The sequence below is a fragment of the Galeopterus variegatus genome, unplaced genomic scaffold, assembly GCF_000696425.1.
Source record: "Galeopterus variegatus unplaced genomic scaffold, G_variegatus-3.0.2 Scaffold1654, whole genome shotgun sequence".
Lineage (NCBI taxonomy): Eukaryota > Metazoa > Chordata > Mammalia > Dermoptera > Cynocephalidae > Galeopterus > Galeopterus variegatus.
Genome location: NW_007727765.1, coordinates 66,852 through 87,782, shown reverse-complemented (window position 1 = coordinate 87,782; position 20,931 = coordinate 66,852). Strand labels below are relative to the sequence as shown.

Genomic DNA, 20,931 nt, shown 5'->3' with positions numbered 1-20,931 from the left:
TTTCTTTCCTATTAGTAGAGGCGGTTGTTTCATTTTTCCTGAAAAGGACAAAGGTATATTAATCATATGCGCTCTAAGCCCAGATATTGTAGAAATTTCTATTGCTTTTACTTCATTATTCTACTATTTGCACAAAGATAGTGGTTAACAGTATCCTCAGTATTTTTCCTTCCTCATTCTACTCAATTACGAAACAAAATCACTAGCGAACGATAGCTTCTGAACTTGGTACATGGCTTCATAGGTGAACATAAGCAGCTGCAGTTCAGAGCTGAGGGTAGGTAGGTACCTAGTCCAGCTTCTTTAAAAGGATGACAAGTTTAGGTTCCTACTTTCTGGAGTTGAATCTTTAAGGAGGGTACCTTCATTACTTTCCCATAATATCCAAGATTATTCTCTCATATACCAGAAGATGGAGAGGTTTGCCACCTCTGGGTGAACTCACCACTCCATCCTATGACTGGATGATGTATCAGTTCACTAAAAGATGGAACTTCACAAAATGACATCCTCTGCAGCTGGGCCTCAGGCAGTGCCACTGATCAATAGGACATGGCAAAAGAAATTACCTGGCCAATTAATACTAAGCATAATCTTGGCCTAAGTTACTACAGCATTTAGTTTATCTTTTGTTTGTGTTTATGTAAACTTGAATTATTAAAGTACAAACTGTATCACTACTTGGAACCAAACATTTACATTTATATGTAACAATATAGACTTACCTATCCTGCAGTTAACTTTCTCAGTTACTGTTCCTGGCTTTTTGTTCTTTTCTGTTTGCAAAGAGGTGCCAACAATGAAATGGAAAAGGCAAGGAAAGGACTCTACGCTAAAGGGATTTCACCAAGTTACATGGGCAACTAATTAAATGATATTCAACTACAGGTGTTAAGAGAGGGAGTATCTGATTAAAAAAAGAGACTACTTGGGGAGCACAAAACTTAGTTAACGAATATGTCTGAATTAACCAGCACCCAGAGTAAGCTTCACAGTCAGACCAAGGAAGCTTTTGTCATTGACACCCTACTCTGTCCCATTATGCATACAGACATGTCAAAGACTGTGAGGAAGACCATGGAGTCCCAGGCAAGGAAGAATGGAAAACTTTGTGACGGGATCTGCACTTCTATATTAGAGAAAGAATCACCCAGAGTAAGCTTCACAGTCAGACCAAGGAAGCTTTTGTCATTGACACCCTACTCTGTCACATTATGCATACAGTCATGTCAAAGACTGTGAGGAAGACCATGGAGTCCCGGGCAAGGAAGAATGGAAAACTTTGTGACGGGATCTGCACTTCTATATTAGAGAAAGAATCTAACAAACCCCAGTCCTTGGATTCATAAGGTGAGGTTGGGGAGGGCTTACTGGGAGTAGAGACGGAGCGACGTATTTCTGGGCCCAAATAGTCAAGGAAGAGAAAGTTAAAAACATGGGCATGTACAAATTAGGGGAACAAAGAGCAGGGCATGATTACTAAGTTTATGGCTTCATGTTTTGTTTAATGCAGAATAGAGTTAAAAAGAGGGGAAAACTACAATTTAAACAGACGTGGGATGAGGTCTGTAAGCTACTGGCGTCTATCAAGATGCCTGATATTTACCTTTGAAACTGGTTTTGACCTACAAAACCAGCAGTTTCATATACACTGTATGTGCTCAAATATAACGATGAGAATGGAGAGCAGTTAAGAATTGTAGTAATATTCCTCCCATCTTCTGAAAAAGTGACAGCAGTTAGAGAGAAAGAAGGCTGTTTAAGGTCAATGTTCCACAGAGCCAAAAGCACCTGAAAGCAGGGAGTCAACTATCTTTTCAAAGTCAGTGAGGGGAGAAGGAGGAGCAAGGACATAATTAAAAAAATGAGGCAGCTCCACCAGGAGGTGGCAAGTGAAAACCGCACGCCACGGCAAATCAGTAGCAATGAGAAAGAGCAGGTGGGAACAGCCAAGAATAGTTACAAATAACCGGTCACTTTCAAAGGAAATGCTGTGTATGGTGTCTGTGTATATGTACTATACATATTAACCAGGTACACACATAAATATTTAATATATAAAAATAAAGTGCTAACAGGTCCCCAGGCAGGGACATTATAAAACATTTCACGAAACTGCAAAACAAAATCGATACAATCAAAGAACACTACATCCAACATATGTGAAAACAGCCAAACACAATATGTACAATCTGGTGGGTGTCCCAGGACAAACATCCTGTCATATACATGGTATATACATATATACTCTTTTACTCAATATATTATGACAATATATATTTTAAAATTTTGTTATAGACAAAAACAAAACCAAACCCAAAACAAACAAACAAAAACAAAAGACAACCCCTACAAAAACACAAGAAGAAACAAGCATGTGAGTCCTAGATTGACAGACCAACTGCTGCCTGGGTGGGGAGTCCCATTGCCACTGCTTGGGAAAATGTGCCAGCGTTCCTTCCTCGGGTGCAGCGCCTCCATGTCCTCCAAGGCACTGTGGGCTGCGGCAGTAAAGTTGGCATCACCAGTGGTGAGCAGGTCAAAGACACAAGACTGGAAATAGATGTCCTTCACTGGCATCTTCTCATGGCATTGGGTGCTGGCAGTCTCCAGTGTGTAGCCAGGCCAGGGCTGACCCAAGGAGGTGCGAGGCAGGCTGTGCCCCAGGATGGCAGACACTTGGCCTTGCCCATCATCGATGCGTTCGCTCAGGGGGCAGCCATTCACGCACAGCTGCAGGTCCTGGCTTTCCTCATAGGACATGGCCAGGTCCTCGGGCATACGGATGGCAAGGGTCAGGTAGCGACCCAGCTGCCGCACAAACACCGTGGTCCCTATGTAGCGGGCGTGCATCTCCACATAGCGGCCACTCTCCCTCTCCACAATACGTAGGCTCTTGGCATCACCGTCCCCGCCGCTGGTAGTGCCATCCACAAAGGCAGCTGGCAGGTCGTCCGTCACAGCTTGGTAGACTTTCTGATCTGTACACTCATGGTGGGCTTTGAAGATGATAGTGATCTGTGGAAGGAATATATGCAGTTTAGCATGTTGGGAGAGAAGAAGAATGGTGCAACCTTCTGCAGCCAGAGATCCCCCCATTTGGAACTGAATTGCTTAAGACAGAATCTCCACACTCAGCCCACGTGCTCTTGCCTCACAAAGGAATGGTGTCACTTCTAGGGAAAATAAAAAAGTCCCACATATTTAGAATTAAAATCTAGCTCAAATCCAGGGAATGTGCATCAAGAAAAAACTTTTACTTTCCTAAAACAGAACAGAGTTGCTATTGGGATACAGGCAATTTTTATTGATAATTTATATCTTGTCTCCTTCTAAAAATGGATGAGCCATGGTACAGTTCTCTGGGGGAAAAAAGTTCCTTTTGAAGTTATACAGAAACTTAAAAGGGCATAATTAACAATATATCTACCAGAACTTTGCTTTCTAAAAAGATTCTTCATTGGACTATAAAACCATATCCCATGACTCACCACCGCAAAGTTAATATAGATAGTGAGAGACGCAGCAAAGAGTTGAGGAGGGGGCGCCCCAGCAACAGCCCCCATACCAGCCAGCTGCTCCCCTCTGCCCCCCCAAAAGTTTAGGTATGTACTTAACAGGTACCTAGAGATAGAATCAATGTGAATGTAGAAAATACAAGGTAATAGTTTCACATGATTTATGTTTTGTAATGCAATTTCATTCCTCATAACAATTACAACACGAGTTCTTAAAAAGCAAGCTCTCAGACGTGCAGGGCAAGAAATTCATTTTCAGATTGCCTTTCTCCTCAGAATTTCCGTGTCCGGCAACGGATCGCAACCCTCAGTGTTGCCCCCATACCGGACCGGGGACCGGCAACGGGATTGCAAACCTCGGTGTTGCTCCCGCGCCTCGCTCAGCCAGTGAGCGGGAACCGGTCTGTATGTGGGATCCGAACCCTCGGGCGGGAGCGCCGCCGCGCTTCCCAAGCAGCACACTATCCAGTGCGCCACCGGGCCGGCCCAAAACTTACTTATTCTTAATTCTTACTTTAAAAACATTCAAAATTTCATTGGAATTTTGGAAATTCCAACCTTTTTATATTTCCAACTAACAGCTATCAGAGCATAAAAAAACAATATTTAAAATTGCATTTGAAAGCTCTCACACTAAATTTAAAAACACCAGGTAAGCTGCTTACTTTCCCCCTATGAACTGATCCATACACTGTCATAACTCAATTTGGCACATCTGTTCTATGCCGCACCATGTATTATTGATGGATGGCATTTCTGTGCATTTAAAACATCAATGCCTTTTGTTAAACCTCCCCCACCCCGTCCCTCTCAACTCCACCTTAGACAAACTACTCAAGTTCTCTTCATTCATTTTTAATGTTTCACTCTGAGATCTTTACCACCCACACAAAGTCTGTTAGGAAGAAAAAGCAGCTACAAATCAACCTTCCCACATGTGAATGGCAACAAGACCTTAAGAACATTTGCTGTGAAATATCAAAACTAAGAGGCACCTGCCTTCTCTCTTTTCCCCCAGGGGGGGAAAAAAAAAGAAAACACATTAAATGAAAATGAAATAGCCGACATAGAGGAAAATCCAGGCACTGCCTCGCCAAGAGATAAAGATATCTTCCCAAGGCATGAAAGCCTTGCAAAGTGCTGCACACAGGTTTTAAAAGAGCAGAATTCCCCAAAGCCTGTATACTTAACTACCCGTGCATTATGTATTTTGGAAGAAACATTTACTGTTGTTTAATCAAGTCACTTTGCGCTGCAAGCATAGGTCCTTTCTGGAGTCTTCAAATACCAGAACTGGACTTTTATTTAGATGAAGGAGCTATGATCTCTTGGCTTAAGATGGGTCAGTAAACGAAACTAAATTAAGGTAGTCAACAGAAATTATCAAGAACCACAGAAACACAATTTTGATATTACCTGGTTAAAATTCTGCTTGTATCAAAGTAAGTTAAAACAAATTTTATTTCCTATTTAGCTGATATGGCTACTTCCTCATAACCTCTGGGTGCAATTATCGGTTCAAAAAACAGTAGACTCCAAGGAAGAATGAAAGAATATTGTGCTCACAGCCCCTTTTTCTCTTACACATGCAAGTGGCACACAGCTTCAACATCAGCCTTCCAGAGCAAAAAAGAAACCATTCCCACAAGAGCAGATACTTCAAAGAAGAAAAAAAATACACATGCTTTATCTCCATCCCTGAAATACCCAAATTTTACTTTTAAGGTTCAATGTTTTCTAAATGTTGAGAAGTTAGACATAGACAAAGGAAGTAAACGCTTTGAACACACCTTCTATCCTTCAGTGTCTTCCTTCCCTACCTACCAGGGTAATCCAGAAGTGTAGATCTCAGCCAGGGCAGAGCTATTCCATCCAAACCCAGGTAAGAAGGCAACTGTCCTTTGGTTACATAAAACGGGGAGAACTCTGTGTCTTTCCCCTTTTATTGGAGCAGAAAATAAAAGCATATTCACTTAGAATAACTTTCTGTCTGAACAATTTCATGCAAAACTCAGGAGCATTTTTATATGTACCACATTTAAGGAAAAGTGTTGAGCTGGGAAATATTTGATGTCATTGATAATTTTCCAAAAAAAATGAGGGGAAATTTGTTAGGAAGCTGTGAACTCAATGAACTGAAATGTATTTTAAAATCACTATTCAGCCTATGTATCAAATATCTTACCTACAGGAAGTTGTACTTACTACCCACAAAAGTACATTTTGTTAAATAATTTTATTGGACTAGAAAAAGATACTAACAGTAAGAGTACAATGTGTTTATGAGGTCAGCAGCAGATTAAAAATTTTACACTAAAAGTACATTTTGTTAAATAATTTTATTGGACTAGAAAAAGATACTAACAGTAAGAGTACATGTGTTTATGAGGTCAGCAGCAGATTAAAAATTTTACACCCTACACTCCTTTTAGGGCTTGCATGAGACTGTAAGAAATCTACTACCTTCAAGAGGTATCAAAATAGGTTTCTCTACTCTCCAGTCTCTTTCCACACAAGCTCTGTTCCAGGAGCACTTACAACATCCAATGAAATGGAATGGATTGGAGTTATTCTTCAGTGTTGCCCTAGGTGATAAATACATGCAGGAACAGGGGCTGCCTTGGCTGCTGGAGGGTTACTTGGCAGCAGATGGAGAAAGAAGAAACCAAACCAGAGGGGAAGGACACCCACAGCTGAAGGCTGCTAGGGTGGTCCAGAGAAGAAGCATCAAGTTCAGTGGCTGGAAAGAGCACACAAGAGTGAAAGGAAGCTGGCTCAGTGTCGACCCATAAAAAGGACAGGCACAGGGCCGGCCCGTGGCTCACTCGGGAGAGTGCGGTGTTGAGATCACCAAGGCCCCGGGTTTGGATCCCATATAGGGATGGCCAGTTAGCTCGCTGGCTGAGCGTGGTGCTGACAACACCAAGTCAAGGGTTAAGATCCCCTTACTGGTCATCTTTAAAAAAAAAAAAAAAAAAGGACAGGTACAAAAATGCTGATTTCCAAAGAGTAGTTTCTGCACATTTAAAACTAGGAAAACTGGAAGCATAAATAGGCTCAGAGACAGGGAAATTGGCCAGCTTCCTGGTATAGACCAGAGCAAGAGCAACGCTATGCTGAACATGAGGAGGAAAGGCCTCTAGGCCTGTAAGTTTTAACCACTCTGAAAACTCCCAAGAGAACTTCTCTCCCTCAGCCTGCCTGTTGTGTGCAGACTCTGCAAGGGTGAGGAGGCCAGAAAACGTGGGAATACTCGGGAGAGTGTGGTGCTGATAACACCAAGGCCCCGGGTTCGGATCCCACATAGGGATGGCCGGTTCGCTCACTGGCTGAGCGTGGTGCTGACAACACCAAGTCAAGGGTTAAGATCCCCTTACTGGTCATCTTTAAAAAAAAAAAAAAAGGACAGGCACAAAAATGCTGATTTCCAAAGAGTAGTTTCTGCACATTTAAAACTAGGAAAACTGGAAGCATAAATAGGCTCAGAGACAGGGAAATTGGCCAGCTTCCTGGTATAGACCAGAGCAAGAGCAACGCTATGCTGAACATGAGGAGGAAAGGCCTCTAGGCCTGTAAGTTTTAACCACTCTGAAAACTCCCAAGAGAACTTCTCTCCCTCAGCCTGCCTGTTGTGTGCAGACTCTGCAAGGGTGAGGAGGCCAGAAAACGTGGGAATGCACTATGCTTCTAGATGTGAAGTCAGACATGTGTGGACAGTATTACAGGCCTAGGCTGCCACTGTGCTTCAACCAGAGGCTAAAAATATTTGGAAAGGTGAGAGCCAGGGCCGGAGGCTGTAAGTCTGTCCCCTGGAATCTGCCTTAGCATGTCTTGCCTTCAGGCACCCCCCCTCCTGATCTGGGTAGGGGACAGGCAGGGCCACAGATCCCCAGGCCCTGGTGGCACCATGGACAAATGCTCTGGGCCTAGGTTCAGCACAGCTGTTTCCCAGACTGATGGGGATTAGGAAATCACAGCCTCTAATCATTGTTCAGCTTTGGGAGATGAGCAAAAATGTAAAAGGGCTTGAAGGTTTTTACAATACACTATTACTCTGTCACTTTTAGGTTTCATTTTACGTCCCCAGGGCTTGAAAAGAAAGGAAAAGAAAAGGTCCTTGAGAACTCAGGAGCAAAGTGGTGAGAGACAGTGACCATATACTTCAATAAATCAGTTAACTGGATGCTACAAAACAACATCTTTCTGTCTGCATTTTTCCTTGGGCAGGGAAAGGGAGCGACATCAACACCACGTATGTGCAAGCATGTACATATATGCACGCACACACACACCTTTAATGGAAAGATTAAAACCCTCCCATTTCAGGAGCACATGCAGAGCAGATGAGAAGTTAGTGTGTAAATGCTGTCACATCAATTCTGTCCACAGTATATATACTATGTTCCAACATGAAAGAACCCCACCAGAATTAGCCAAACATTCTTTTGGCTCCAACTCTTAAAGTAACCAAGTAACTGGAGCATAGAGAACTCCTCTCTCCACAGAACCAGTTTCACCTGAAGTTCTTTCTAGACCCAACAGCATTGTGCTTTCACTGCAAGGCTGTCTGGATAAAAGATGTATCTTAGATGTGTATTAGCTATTCTTGTTAGTTATCATTTACTGACAAGTTGAGCAGTCTGAAAGTCCTTAAGTTTCCCCACCCACGAGAACACAAAATTCAAAGCAGTGGAAGAGCAAGTTCTACTGCAGTCAAAACAAACGAATACAGAATGGGTAAGGTAGCAGTTTTCATTGTTCAACACTGTAGGTAACTCTTTCTACATGCCACATTCCGCACAGGCAGAAACTGTTTGGTTAGCATTAACTGAAGCCAACAAAAAAAGTACCAACCATCCAGTGTTTCTTTCTCACCCCTACCCCTCAAAATGTTGACTCAAAGAAAATTTAACAGGGCAGAGAGAAACATTTGGAAATGTGACAGAAAAACAAGTTCTGACTCTCAGCTGTGTATCAGACTTGGCCTCGAGCCTCTGGTTTAAACTACGGAGTGTGGATTTGTTTTAAAGCGGCAGAGGCCTACAGCACCCTCACGGAATCATGCCTGGCTTGGACAGGCGTTGGGTTAGTTTCACTTACAAATGGGGTATTTTGAAGGTCTCCTCCTCCTCCTAAAATACATCTGGGACACAGGGAGTAGCAGAGAGATTTGAAAAATGGTGAAAGACTCATTACCCTGAGTATTTAAATGCATACAGACAACATAAAGATGTACCTTGTTTGAAAAGTACAGCATAAAGAAAAACCAATGTAGGTAGGCCCATTCACCTTACGAAATGATCTTTCACACTTACAGGTTCATGATACAGCTAATGACTTCTCTCTCTGCTTTCTTTCCCCACATGCACTTGGAAATCCTTTCACCTCCAGGCAATTGACTGAAACTATATGAAGCAAAGTTGAGTAGTTCCTGGGCCTAAGACCTTATAATCCAGTACAAACAAGGGCTATGCAGGAAATAGAAAAGGACAAATAAGAACACTGCCACTAGGAATTATAGCTTATTTTTGCTCTTCTAAAACTTTTTTTTTTAATGTTTCAATATTGTTTCTACAGGAAATAAATTCAGGGAGGGTAAGAATAACTAACGCAAGCTTTCAAGAAAGTTTTAAAAGATGAGATGGGACCCTGAAAAATGAACTAATGAACTGGTGACTGTGATAGTCAAATTCTAGAAAGGTTTTCATATTAAATCAAAGATCAGCAACCTTTCGGAAATGGGAGCTAGAGATCTAGACCCTGCTAGGTTGTATGTGGGTGAAGAAATACACATGCAGGTACTGACTACAGGAGGGGGAGAGGGAGATAGTGCCACACCCCAAGAGTAAAAACAGTGACTTGTGAAAGCAACCAAAGCAGGGAGTGGTGTGCCCTGGGTGAGCATGGGACAGGCCTCAACAGCAGCTGGTCTCTGGCCTACATTCCTGGCCCTTCTGGACACTGGTGTCAACATAACTAGAAACTAGTAACATCACTTGGAACTAGCTTCTGAATATGGTTCACCAATGTTTTACAAAGAAACCCTGAAAACAGGTTGGTTTACACACAAACCCCACACTTTCCCACCAACTGCTTCAAATGATAGTTATGTGCTTAGACTGAGGTGGGGGCTGCGTTTACCTCCGTATCTCCTATAATATAAGCATACTTCGAAAAGTTTGTGGAAAAATAGAATTAAAAGATAACACGAATCTTTCCATGAACTTTTAAAGTACCCTCGTACTGAGTGTTGAGAATGCAGCACCAAATTAATCACACATTTTATCAAAAAAATGATTATACTGAGCAGAGAGCCATAACTGCTTTCCCACCTGTTCCTAATATGCCTCAACCAGTCATAACTTTTTAGCATGTTTGTAAGCTAATGAGTATCACTATAAGGAACAAATCTCAAAGGGATGGCGAGAATTATCTGTATAACATATATAATCATAATAAAAATAAAGAGCAACCTCAGATATTAAGTATTAGTTACAATGTATCTGCAAAACAGTTTATGCTCTATGTTCCCAAAGAAAATGCGAGTCCCTCTATAACAACACTGCATGCAAGAAAAGTGTGCATATATCCAAAATATAAACCTGCTGAAGGGAGGAGCATGTTACTTAGTCCATAAAAATAGGAATGACTATCACTGTGTAACTCACGTGGCCTCCAGAAAGATACTAAAAACTAATTGGCTGCAAAAACTTGGCTACAAAAAAAATGTACTAGGCCTGGAGTGAAGAGAGGACAGATTTCCAAACCTTGATCCAGAGATATACTTAAAATGATAGCTGAAAGCCTTTGCAGTGCAGGCATGTCTGGCTCTGATTTTATAACCAACAGAGAATGACCCAGAACACTAGTTTGCACGCCCACTTGCTGCTGTGGATCAACAACCACATGCTAAGGGGTATCAGAAAGCAGGAGTGGACCCACTTCACGCTCTCGGAGAGCCTACAAGGGAATGTTTCATCACAACAGAAAATCTTGGGTTATACAGTTTAAGGAAGATGCTAACTAGGAATGAACCAAACTAAGTCTGTCTACATCTCTCCAATCATCTACCAGTGTAAGTTTTTCAGGAACTTCTAAGAAAGTAGCTACAGAATTTGAGATTTAGGGATAATTATGGAATTTAAAAGATACATATATACACTATATATACGATGGGCAGGGCCTTCTACTATGCTTTGGACAGGCACTGAGTGCTGCCCATGGACTACTGGGAGCTGGTGGCCCATGGCAGCAGGGAAAACATACAAGGCGCCTCAGTATCCACTCACCCGGCCAACAGCCATCTGGTTTGGTCAAGCACAAAGACCACACTCCTTTCCCAAATGCAAACTGCTATAACATAAACCTCCTTCACTCACTCAAGGATGAAGCACAGAAAAATGTGTAGCATGAGATCTGTAACAGGACTTGTTCCCCTCAAGCTCCCCTCCTACTTTTTATTTTGGGAAAGAATCATTTTAAATGCACTTGAGATTGGCAATTTTAATATATGCTATTAGGAATATACTTGTAGAGTGCAGAATCCTTTCATAAAATAATTTACTCCCCAATCACCTTCTGTGATCAGGGCACATCCTTATTGAGCCCACTTAAGCAGAGATACATAGACACACAGAATGAACTAACAGGAGTTGCGATTGAGAGGTTGGCAAAGAGGACGTGGAAGAGAAAGTACAGAAGTTCAGCATCCTCACAAACACATGATGGGGTTTCTCCTGAGTGTGTGAGGCCCAGGAGAGCTACTGACATGTGTACTCTCTGGAGCCTACAGAGTGTGAGCTACTGCCTATCCTGAAAACAAAAACTGCTTCTCTTTCCAGTGTGGCTAACTCTGCAAGTTCCAAGCCTGTCCCTCCCCCGTCCCCCAGTGCTTGCATGCCTGCAGCTGCCTCTAACAGCCAAAGGTGGGGAAGATGGCCTAGAGCTGATGTGGATCTCAGCCGAGGCATGCAGGTGTGCCAGAAACCCCTGCAGTCCCGGGTGGAGAGATGAAAAACCAGCCCTGGCTTCCCTTTCAGGAACACACCTACCTGGCAAGGTGGCCAACTGCTGCGGCTCCAAAGAGAGGGAGCCTACAAGGCTGGCAGAGGGCATAAACAAAATCACAGAGGCCTGAGAAAGCATACCTGTGCACACCATGACCAACTGGAAAACAAGCCCTACTTTACCCAGGGAAGGGGAGGAGAGGGCTGGGGTGGGGAGAGAACAGCAGACGAGAGGAGATGGAGCAACGTCATTGAGCATTGCAGGCCTATCTGCCTTTAACCTGCTACCTGCCATGTGGAAAATAGAAAAGGCTTAGCTAATAAATGGCTCTGTGAGTACAGATGACATCATTTTCTTCCATTCTGTTGTTTAGACTTTTTCCTGTTTTGTCTTTTTGTGATGAGGGAAAGGTGGTTACTTAGGGGCAAACAGCACTCACAAATTTAGGCTTGAAGATGGCTGGCTCAAGAAGTCAGGTGCCCAGGATGGACGAGCTGAGCTGTCTTAATGACCTCCCTGAACAAAATACCCTGGGTCTAGTGCTTCAGCGCAGTGTCGATGGCAGTGAAATCCACGGGTTTCTAAATACAAAAATTTCAGTATCAAAGCTACCTAGCCAGCCTCTACACCACCAGTGATCAGTCTTTACATCTAGTGACACTAAGCATGTGGGTCATTAAAAATGCTTGACCACACAAGGAGGGTTCAGTATTTGCAATGTACAGTGCAGGGTTACCTGATAACTAACTGTATGTATGTGCTTAAGTTCTCAGCGCTGGGACTGACCCACAAAAAACCTTTCAAAAGACTTTTTTAGAAAGCCTTGTGGTACACCCCAAGGTAAATAAAGTCAGATCTTGTTTGGAACTTAAAAATAAAAACAATATGAGGCAAAATGTACTTATATTACCACCATTTTTTTTTTATGCTTAAGATCTTATTTAGATTTTATTTTGGCCCTGGGTGGGTAAAGAAAATTGTACTGCAAGATTTTAGGCCTTTGCTTGTTTCAGCAGCACAGGTCATACCAGCATTGATACACACCTTCAAGAATAATCTTCCAGATGCTTACTGGGCCTTTGGAAAGAGTTACAAAAAGAAGGGGGCAGGGAACCCAACTATTAAAGGTCATGAAGCAACACAGTAATTTGTTGCTGAACAACATGGTCACTAGATGTGAGGAAATACCTTCCAATAGTGCAATTAAAGACCACGCATTCTCACTGTCCACCAGGTCATGAAGCAACACAGTAATTTGTTGCTGAACAACATGGTCACTAGATGTGAGGAAATATCTTCCAATAGTGCAATTAAAGACCACGCATTCTCACTGTCCACCTGAAGTTATATCAGAGGACCACTTTTCCCCGCTCTTCTTTGGAACAGGTAAAACCTTTGATCCTTACCAAACTCAGGAAGAAAACGAAGTTGTACTTTTTATTTATTTATTTGCTAAAAATTATAATAGATTCAACAACTAAAATGGAATGATCTTATGTACTTCAGGGTAAATGGATCAATTTATACAGTATTAGTACTCATAAGGTTATTGGTTGTCCCCCAAATATTTTCACTATAATCAGTAAAATGTATAGAATTTTGAAAGGCAGAATAACAAACAGAAGTGATGTGATTAGATAAAAGGCATGGAAAATAAAACTTTGGCTGTGAAAAGAACCAATATATCCCCATGTACCTAGCACTTACTAATCTCTTAAGTCTTGTTTGAGGCTACTCCTCCAAGTCCTCAATTATTTGTACAATTCAAGATGATTTTTTTCATTCCCAATGTATTGCCTTCCTGAATTCTCTGTTACCCAAAGACTATTCCTAGGTTTTATGTGCCCTATGACTCTTCAGCAATGATGGATTTTTGGTCACAGTTTGCCTTATAACTTCATAATTGTATAATTTTATAAGATAACTTATAGAAAATACATATTCTGAGATATATACAGGAAAAATTATTTGCATACATATAAAAACCAGAGAAAAGTTTATTTTCAGATGTAGAATTTGGTAAGGCAAAAGGCAAGCTCCAGCTTTTTCTGGGAGTTGAAGTATATACATTTTCGAGTGGCCCTAAGATGTCTGGACCAGTGTTAACAGTCTTCTTTGTTCAGAGCAATGACTTCTAATCTTAGATTTGTGACACCCCTGGGTGTCTCCAGATATCTCCTGAGGTGCTGTAAAATTCCCTCCAAAAATGCCAAGTAAAACAATTTAAATTCATTTAAAAAAATATGCCACACATGTTTGGAGGGAAGGGAGGGTGTCCTGGAACCAAAAGACCAGTCATAAGTATTTCAAAAGCTTGATCCTTGTCAATTATATTTTAGTCTAAACCAACATATGAACAGAGATAATAAATACGGGAAATTAGGCAAGATGAGATGGTCTGTGTGTATGGCTTTGTGGTTGGGGAAAACAGGGAAGAAGGTGGTAACTTGGGACACTATATTAGTGGAAAATCCTTTCTAACTTTATTAATGACTAAATGAGCACTGACTGGCAAAGAGAAACCCAGTTCATAGCTCCCTTCTATGTACTTGCACTAAGACACTGACTGGTGCCTTGAAGTTGGCTTCAAGGATCTCTGTACAGTATTAGTTTCTTCAAAACAAACAAATGAACATGGACCAGACACTGGTGGCTAGGTAGCGTAAGCTTAATTTTGTCAGCTTTTCCCCTAGCTTCTGACATAAACTGTTAACCTAAGGCCCTGAGATTACATGGGGGTTATACCACTGCAATATCTAATTCTTAACTTCCTTGGTCACCAAGAGGTTAGTAACTAAAGTATCATTGTGGGTTTGCCATTGGGAAGCTGGCTTAGAGCCATCACATTTTACTATAGCTTCTAAATCTCCAATAAAATATGTTTCCTGATGGGTCACTGCCTCAAGCCTCACAGCTTTCTTTATTCAGAACACCCACTTCAGTCATCTGATAAATGTGAACATGGATTTCTTCAAGAAGAGTCACACACATAGGCACTCAAAGACATCACCAAAAAAAAGGACACATTTTTTCATTGAACAGGCCTGCCTTTCCCTGAGAACTCAATTTCACTGTTTACTTTTTATTCTTCATATCATTGCCTATTTAAATTTAGACCTGCATTTTACATTCCAGTGAGAAACTCCTTACTAAATAATTCTTATTTAATCCTTTATCAACTCTGTTACTTGCTTTCCAAGAAGCAAAGAAAGGTTCCTTTTTTTTTTTTTTTTAAAAAGATGACCGGTAAGGGGATCTTAACCCTTGACTTGGTGTTGTCAGCACCACGCTCAGCCAGTGAGCGAACCGGCCATCCCTTTATGGGATCCGAACCCGGGGCCTTGGTGTTATCAGCACCGCACTCTCCCGAGTGAGCCACGGGCCGGCCCAGAAAGGTTCCTTTTTAACTTGGCCTTTTATACCACATTTCAAAAGTTGCCCAAAGAATCAAACATCTGAAAGTTATGAGTAGAAAGAAGAGAAAAAAGAAAGCATACTTGCCTTATTTGTAGCAGTAGCACTGGATCCAGGGACCACGGGCACATTTGTCACTTGAACCGAAAGATAATTATTATCTATGAGTGGCCAGGCCCCTTCCACTTTGCACGTTTGGAAGTGATCCTTGAAAGTTCTAAGGTGAGGATCTCCGAATAAGCCACAAAAAAGATAATTAGGAGGGTTCTGGTCCCTTTCCCTGTGTTCTCTGGCTCCTGCATGGCTGTGATAGTTACAAGGGTCATGGGTCACTTCAGGGTTGGTAGAGGATGTGGGTCCATCCTTGGAACAGTTCCTCTGGCTCATGAGGTCACTGATACCCAACACAGCGGAATGGTAGACCAGGTTGCCACGGCAGGCTTTTGAAGTTCGCTGGGTGCAGCCAGCATAAGCACGCAGGGCCTTGCAAAACTCAGAGTCAAAGCCGTCAATGGCAGAGTTCAGGTGCGAAGTCAGGGACACAAAGTCTGTAGTACATTTCTGGATTCGACATTGGGCTGGTTGTTGGCAGTCACCTATGGGAAAGAAGATAAGACCAACCATTTGCCAATGCTTGTTAACTTCCTCAGCTACATGAGAAAATGACATTCTCCTCTGGGAACTGTTTGTTCTATTTCATATAATCCTATTTTAAGAAGCCCTTAGAAATAGGGTTGCATTGTGCTCCTGTGTCTCAAATTAAGCCACTGGGAGAAAAACTGCATGCAGTTAGTTAACTTAACACTTTAAAGCATGGGCCATTGTGAGTGAAGTACAGTGAGTATAGTGTTCTTAGGTTAAAATTACAAGGTAATAGTAAATAAAATACTTTATCAACTCTGCTATTTGTTTATAGATTTTGAGAAAAATTCCTCTGCTCTAAGGCCAAGCCAAAGACATAAACTTTGTTTTGATTTTGAAAACTGCATAATTTGCTTCGGAAAGTACTGTAAAAGCAGCACTATGCACAAAACCATGATTAAAGCTTCTACACCTCAGGAAGGGGGAAATCCTAAATTATAGTATGATTAGTTAAAACACCTTTCTTTACCTGATTTACCTTTCTGGCTACAGGGTAAGAATATCAAGAAAAAAAATCCAGGTACTAAGATATCCTATCATTCCTGAGGCATGTTTATCAATAAACTGTACAACTGACACAATTTTCTAGCTTCTACAAAATATAAATGCTCTGTCAAAAAACATTAAAGTGGGGCTGGCCTGGTGGCACACTGGAGAGTGCGCTGCTTGGGATGGCGCTCCCGCCGAGGGTTCGGATCCCATGTGGAGACTGGTTCCCACTCACTGGCTGAGCGCGGTGCGGGTGCAACACCGAGGGTTGCGATCCCATTGCCGGTCCCCGGTATGGGCGCGACACGGAGGGTTGCGATCCCGTTACCGGTCAGTAAAAAAAGACAAAAAGGAAAAAAAAAAAAACAAAAAACATTAAAGTGATTCATTTGACAAAACTATGTATTTGCTTTTCTCTTTAACATCCACTTCCATCACCCCAGGATCTCAGTTCCCAAGCAGATTACAGGTTGAAATTATGCTGCAGAAAACAGATGATTGCAATCGTGTTTTTTTCCCCCAGAAACAGAACTAGAGAACTATAAAACACAGAATTCTTAGAGTATATATAAACCTTATTTCCCCCCTTAAACAAACAATAAAATTTAATGATTTAAACAAAGCTAAAATGAAGTAATGAAAACTCATGTATTACTGCCCTATATATTAAAAAAAAAATTCTCAATGATGTTTTTTGCCACCAACTTATCAAACAAAAATTTATAACACCTCTCAAAGCACCAAAAAACACAAGAACTGCCAATACTAGGTCAGTTGTATGCTCCAATCAATTTAATACTGTATTCTGATCCATGAAGTGAGGAATAACAGACTTACTAAAAAGAGAAATACTTTATCATCAACCTCAAATTTTATAGAAATGAACTGTAACACATATTTGTGTTACCTAAAATTCTTTTTAGGTCTCTCAGCTATGGAGAAAGTCTCTTAATCTCTTCAAATTTTAGGTTCTTATCTGAGAAATGAGATTGTTCTAAGACAAACTCTGTGACCTTTTCCAGACATAAAATATCTTATAAATTGTATTCTAGATGGGGGAAAAATCAGGGCCAGTAAATTATTATTAAATATATAACTATGTCAAGATGTTGGCACAATAAACTTCACGATAACATCAAGATTTAGGACATCATCTGATAAAAGACTTAAGATTAACCTAAAAAGATATTTTAATATTTTCAGTAGTAAACTGCTTTTAAATCTGAATTAAATAGCCTGTAATCTCTGTTTCCAGCTTTAGTTGGGAGGAAAGGGTGACAACCTCTGGAGACAATTCTGTCACCATTTTAAAATTTCAAAGACCAAAGAGGGAAAAATACTATAGCCTAGATTTGCCATTCACTTTAATTCAAATAAGATAAGATTAAAATATTTCAATATTTTGGAGCTATGGATTTATAGCAATTACTAAATCACACTTGAAAAAAACCCCAAACACAAAAACATCTTTATGTGTTTGGCCTATTTTGTTTGTTCAGTCCAAAGCTGACAAAAGCAGCTCAGATATTTACAGAATTCCTCTTTGCAAAGCAGAGCAAGTTATTTTCAGCTATTTTATCTCAAAAAACCAAAACAAACCCAAACTCAAAAATCTCAAAAGGCATTAAAACCATTTTACAGATGGGAAAACCAAGGCAAAGGGATATTAAAGGTCTTGTCCTGGCTAGATCATATATGCAGCTAATATGGAGCCAGGACATGGTGCCTTTCCTCAAATCTCCTCCTTCCACCACAGGTCACATCTCTCCTAAATTTCTGACTCTAAAAACAGTACTTGACAGCTGAAAAAAAAGACTTATGTAACTACTGCTTTATTTTTCTTTTTAAATCAGATTCAAAGCAAGCAGAAAGCAAGAAAATAAGAACAGGGCCAAGATCACTCAGTAATGAGCAGTACTTAGACTACAAATAAATGACAGCACAAGAACTTTCCGCTAAACTTGCAGTGCCTATTTGTTCTTTTTATGGTCTATAAAATCTATCCGAGCATACGTTTACTTATAATTATTTCAAATAGTCATAAAATATCAGAAGTAAAAATAGTACTGAAATGCAGATGCAACTGTTCAGAAGGGAAGAGAAGCAGAATTTCAATTCCCAGCTCCTTTTTTGGTTCCTTCCCCACCCGCATCTTTCCCGTAAAAATAGTACTGAAATGCAGATGCAACTGTTCAGAAGGGAAGAGAAGCAGAATTTCAATCCCCAGCTCCTTTTTTGGTTCCTTCCCCACCCGCATCTTTCCTTTTTTCATAGCAGGTAGCTCCTGATTGCTTTGAGAAACCTCACAGAAAACAGAACTCCTTGGGTTCTTTTGCTTTGAATAAGGGTTCTAACAGTATTTTGCTACAGAACTGATGGCAGGAAAGATGGCTAACTAGAGAGAGTACATTGGGTCTGCATTTTCAGCCCCATCACAGGTTCCTGTGTATGACTGTGTAGCATACACCCAGAAATATCCAGGCTTCATGAATTTATAACAACAATACACACTTTGCCTGTTATAGGCGGTAAAGTGAGCTTCCTGTCAAAATGCCAAGACAATGAAGAGCAGAAACAATCTCAAGGATGCAGCCACAAAGACCACGAAGTGTAAGCAAGTAACTCTTGTATTGGATCTCCATTCAGGAACTGCAGAGTTTTGCTTTAAAAAAGAAAAAACCAAACAACAACAACAACAACAACAACAACAACAAAACCAAAAAGAGTAACCATAGTACTCTACATTTTCCAAGGGCAGAATTCAACATCTGCAGTTACAGATTTCTCTGTTTGGGGGTCAGATTGGTGTGACAGTATTTTCACATCAGTTATTTAAAGTGCTATAGGATTTGTGGATCTAGAGCTTTCATTTCATCATTTTTTAATGAATCACACATAAAGGGCTCACCATTCAAGAGTTTCCTTAATACCAGGACTGCACGTGTGAATTTGCAGCACAATCACCAGTTTACAATAAAAGAAATGAGATATGCTGAAGCTGAATTAAGTGAAATGCAGAGCCATATGGGGTGCTGAGGCAAATGATATGGATCCAGACATAAAACATATGGTAGCCCATCTGCAAAGAACACTGGCTAGGCTCCCTGCTCTGAGAAAGAACCCCTGCACTTCAATAGCACCACTCTTCAAAGAGATCCCTCAAAAAGAGCCCTCTTTTCTATAACCAGATTAATTGCTCTACTCCAACAAGTTGCCCACAAAAATCACCACAGCACTTTGGGTTCAATCGAATGGTGATTTTAGTGAGGACATGTTAAGATACTGAGAGGAGCTTCATATTCCAAATTCTTGAACTAAGGCAACTTAATATTCTAAACCTTTAAATCAACTTCTTATGCTTTTCATAGGCTAGCAAAGAAATCTTCAAGGACCACGTTCCAGTCCTGTCATAGGATCCTATGACAACTATGGGAAACAATATCCAGGCAGCCAAGGGGGACAGAGTCCTACCCAGCACTTCAATTTCCATTTCATGAAACGTATATTTTGACATTATGAACACAGATTTCTAGCAAAACACTCCTGAATATATCTTTTGACACCTGTAGAAAAACCTTCCACATAACTGCAAGTGGACTGACATTGTTTTTAAAGGTCTATAGTTAATAACTTAAAGCCTTAATCATTCTAAAACTCACTACTACACTATTTATTAAAACTTCAGTCTGTTTTCCCAACTGACAGTTTTAAAATGCAGCTGTTACATCACGACGCTGAGTTACACAAAGTAAATTAAGTCGTTTCCTTAAATGCCATATTTTTTTTTTCCATTACTTAAAAGACCTCCCTGATTTTTACCACGACTGGTATGACCTAATAAACAAATAAAAATTACCACACACAGTTGGGTGGCATTAAAGTTCAGGATTCTCCAGATCAGGATGTTGTGACGACTGCCAGATAAATACAGGACAAAAAGGCCTGGAAGGAAAAGCAACTTATCTAATGCGCTGGCTGTTGTCGAACTAAAAGATAACTCTTTTCAATTTTGGCATTAAAAATTCTTTGTCTAGGCAAACTCCTAAAAAGTGGTTTCCTTATTTGTAAAGAGCATCTTAGATCTTAATGGAACATTTTAAAAAGAAAAACTAGGTATCCGTCCCATGCGAGCAGGCTCATGTGCAGGCGTCCTTCCCTAACAGCACACTCCTCACTGCCGCTTCTGCTGGGAAGTGCCGACCTCCAGAAGGTACCGTGGTATCTGGCAACCCCTCTCGGGACCCGAAAACACGCGGCTAGCCACAAAACACAAGTTCTTCCAGGGAAGCCTAAAGCCGAATTAAAAGCAGCTTTTGCAAAAACGAAAGAAACCCCCTTTCAAAATAGTTTAAGTTACTTCGAGATTAACCCCCCAGGTTTTCCAACTCGGGTGAAAATCTTTCCATCTGGTGCTATTCCCTCGTCTCGCCGCCACCCCCAAGTCCAGAGAAGCCGCACAAGGCTCCTCGTCTCCTTCCGAGACGGCGGCGGCGGAAACCTGATCCGAGCCTGACTTTCAGTAAACACCAATGCAGAGAGCAATAAAGCATCCGGAACATTCGTCTCGGGCGTGCAGTCTCCGCCCGCTAAATCTTTGATAAGCGGCTGTTGGAGGGGAGATTTATCAACGGTCCGAGCCGCAGGCGGGGAAAGCACGGCCGGCGGGTGAGTTCCAGCCGCGAGCCCCGCTAAAGTGAGTGTCAGAGGCTCGGAGGCCTTTCCCGTCGTTCCACGCCGCCCTTCCGCCCCAACAAGCGCCTTCGGGACCCGGGGCTGCGAGGGGAACAAAGCCCTCGGCTGGAGGCTGCCTCGCCTCGCGCGCGCGCGTCGTACCTGCGTGGAGCAGCCCGAGGCAGAGCAG

The 20,931-nt window shown here is 41.4% G+C and overlaps 1 protein-coding gene across 1 annotated transcript; it reads right to left on the bottom strand.

Moving 5' to 3' along the window:
* Nucleotides 1-1,484: 1,484 nt before the first annotated feature.
* Nucleotides 1,485-20,925, bottom strand: RGMB (repulsive guidance molecule family member b). The gene is made up of 3 exons (XM_008578267.1): nt 20,904-20,925; nt 15,027-15,535; nt 1,485-3,018 (listed from the first exon to the last, which is right to left on the bottom strand). Exons 2-3 carry the CDS (start codon nt 15,324-15,326, stop codon nt 2,350-2,352), a joined length of 969 nt encoding a protein of 322 aa, XP_008576489.1. The 5' UTR covers nt 15,327-15,535; nt 20,904-20,925; the 3' UTR covers nt 1,485-2,349.
* Between the last annotated feature and the right edge of the window lie 6 nt (nt 20,926-20,931).